The sequence below is a fragment of the Colobus angolensis genome, unplaced genomic scaffold (assembly GCF_000951035.1).
Source record: "Colobus angolensis palliatus isolate OR3802 unplaced genomic scaffold, Cang.pa_1.0 Scaffold96, whole genome shotgun sequence".
Classification (NCBI taxonomy): Eukaryota; Metazoa; Chordata; class Mammalia; order Primates; family Cercopithecidae; genus Colobus; species Colobus angolensis.
The window spans coordinates 3,645,517-3,646,804 of record NW_012123598.1 but is presented as its reverse complement, the minus strand read 5'-3'; the positions used below and the strand labels follow the sequence as shown (position 1 = coordinate 3,646,804).

The window sequence follows — 1,288 nt, the reverse complement described above, 5'->3', positions numbered from 1 at the left end:
AAGAAAGAAAGAGAGAGAGGGAGGGAGGAAGAGAAAAAGAGAGGAAGGAAGAAAAGAGAAAGAGAAAAAGAAAAAGAGGAAGGAGACAGAAAGAGAAAGAAAGAGAAAGAAGAAAGAAAGAAGAAAGAAAGAAAGAAAGAAAGAAAGAAAAAAAGAAAGAAAGAAAATAAAAAGGTTTTAGTGTAGATAGTGGTGATGGTTACACAATAGCCTCAATGTACTTTACAGTTATCTATTTGGCACTAAATTTTTATTTATGGTGTTAAGGTTTCTGGGCCGGGCACAGTGGCTCATGCCTGTAATCCCAGTACTTTGGGAGGCTGAGGCTGGCAGATCACCTGAGGTCAGGAGTTCGAGACCAGACTGGCCAACATGGTGAAACCCCATCTCTACTAAAAATACAAAAATTAACCAGGCATGGTGGCACACCCCTTTAATCCAGTTACTCAGGAGGCTGAAGCAGGAGAATCTCTTGAACCCGGGAGGCGGGGATTGCAGTGAGTCGAGATCACGCCATTGCACTCTAGCCTGGGCAACAAGAGTGAAACCCTGTCTCAAAAAAAAAAAAAAAAAAAAAAAAAGATAAGGTTTCTATTCTGAAACTTTTACTTACACACAAAAAGTCAGAGTTGATCCTGAGAAAAGGGGTGAGCCAATGAAGCCAGGTGGTGGAGGCATTCAGCAAAACTCACGAAGTTGAAACCAGAGGAGTTAAAGCTTGCAGAGCACTTATTTCCAGGGAATATCTGCAATGCACTTAGCAAGACATCTCACTCCTCCCGTGTTCTCAGTAAGCCAAAGTTGATGTTATTTTTTCCATCCTCAGCCCAACTATCCCACCGGTTCCATGATTTTCTGCAGTCCCAGTGGATAGCCCTGTGAGACTTACTGAAACAGAGGAGGGAAAGCAGCTTAGAGATCATGATGACTTCTCAGCCCTCCCAGGGTCCGTCTTGGGTTCTGCAGTCCACAGATGGGAGAAGAGCCGGAGTCGTCGCTGCCTCTCTCCCACCCTGGAGTGGAAGCAGTAACAGCCTTGTCCTAGCCTTTCAGTTCCCCTCCCATATCCACATTCAGGAAACGTGTTGATGTTGCTGATTGCAACATGCTCCTTACACATACCAGCGTTTGAGTACTTGACTCACAGGAAATGCTCCTCTGTCTCAGGCAGATTTCGGGCATCAAACAGGTAACCCCAAAAATGCTTCAGACTTGGCCCTGAAGGGTTCGTATTGAAGAGATGAAAGCACTTCACTTTTTTTTTTTTTTTTTTTTGAGATGGAGTTCC

At 44.2% G+C, this 1,288-nt stretch overlaps 1 protein-coding gene across 1 annotated transcript in view; it reads right to left on the bottom strand.

The window, feature by feature from the left end:
* Positions 1–948, bottom strand: part of LOC105504907 (T-cell-interacting, activating receptor on myeloid cells protein 1-like) — a 21,579-nt gene extending 20,631 nt beyond the window's left edge. Inside the window, 1 exon segment of the mRNA XM_011932557.1 lies at positions 890–948. Coding sequence (XP_011787947.1) covers positions 890–923 — 34 coding nt within the window. The 5' untranslated portion in view covers positions 924–948.
* Positions 949–1,288: the final 340 nt, after the last annotated feature.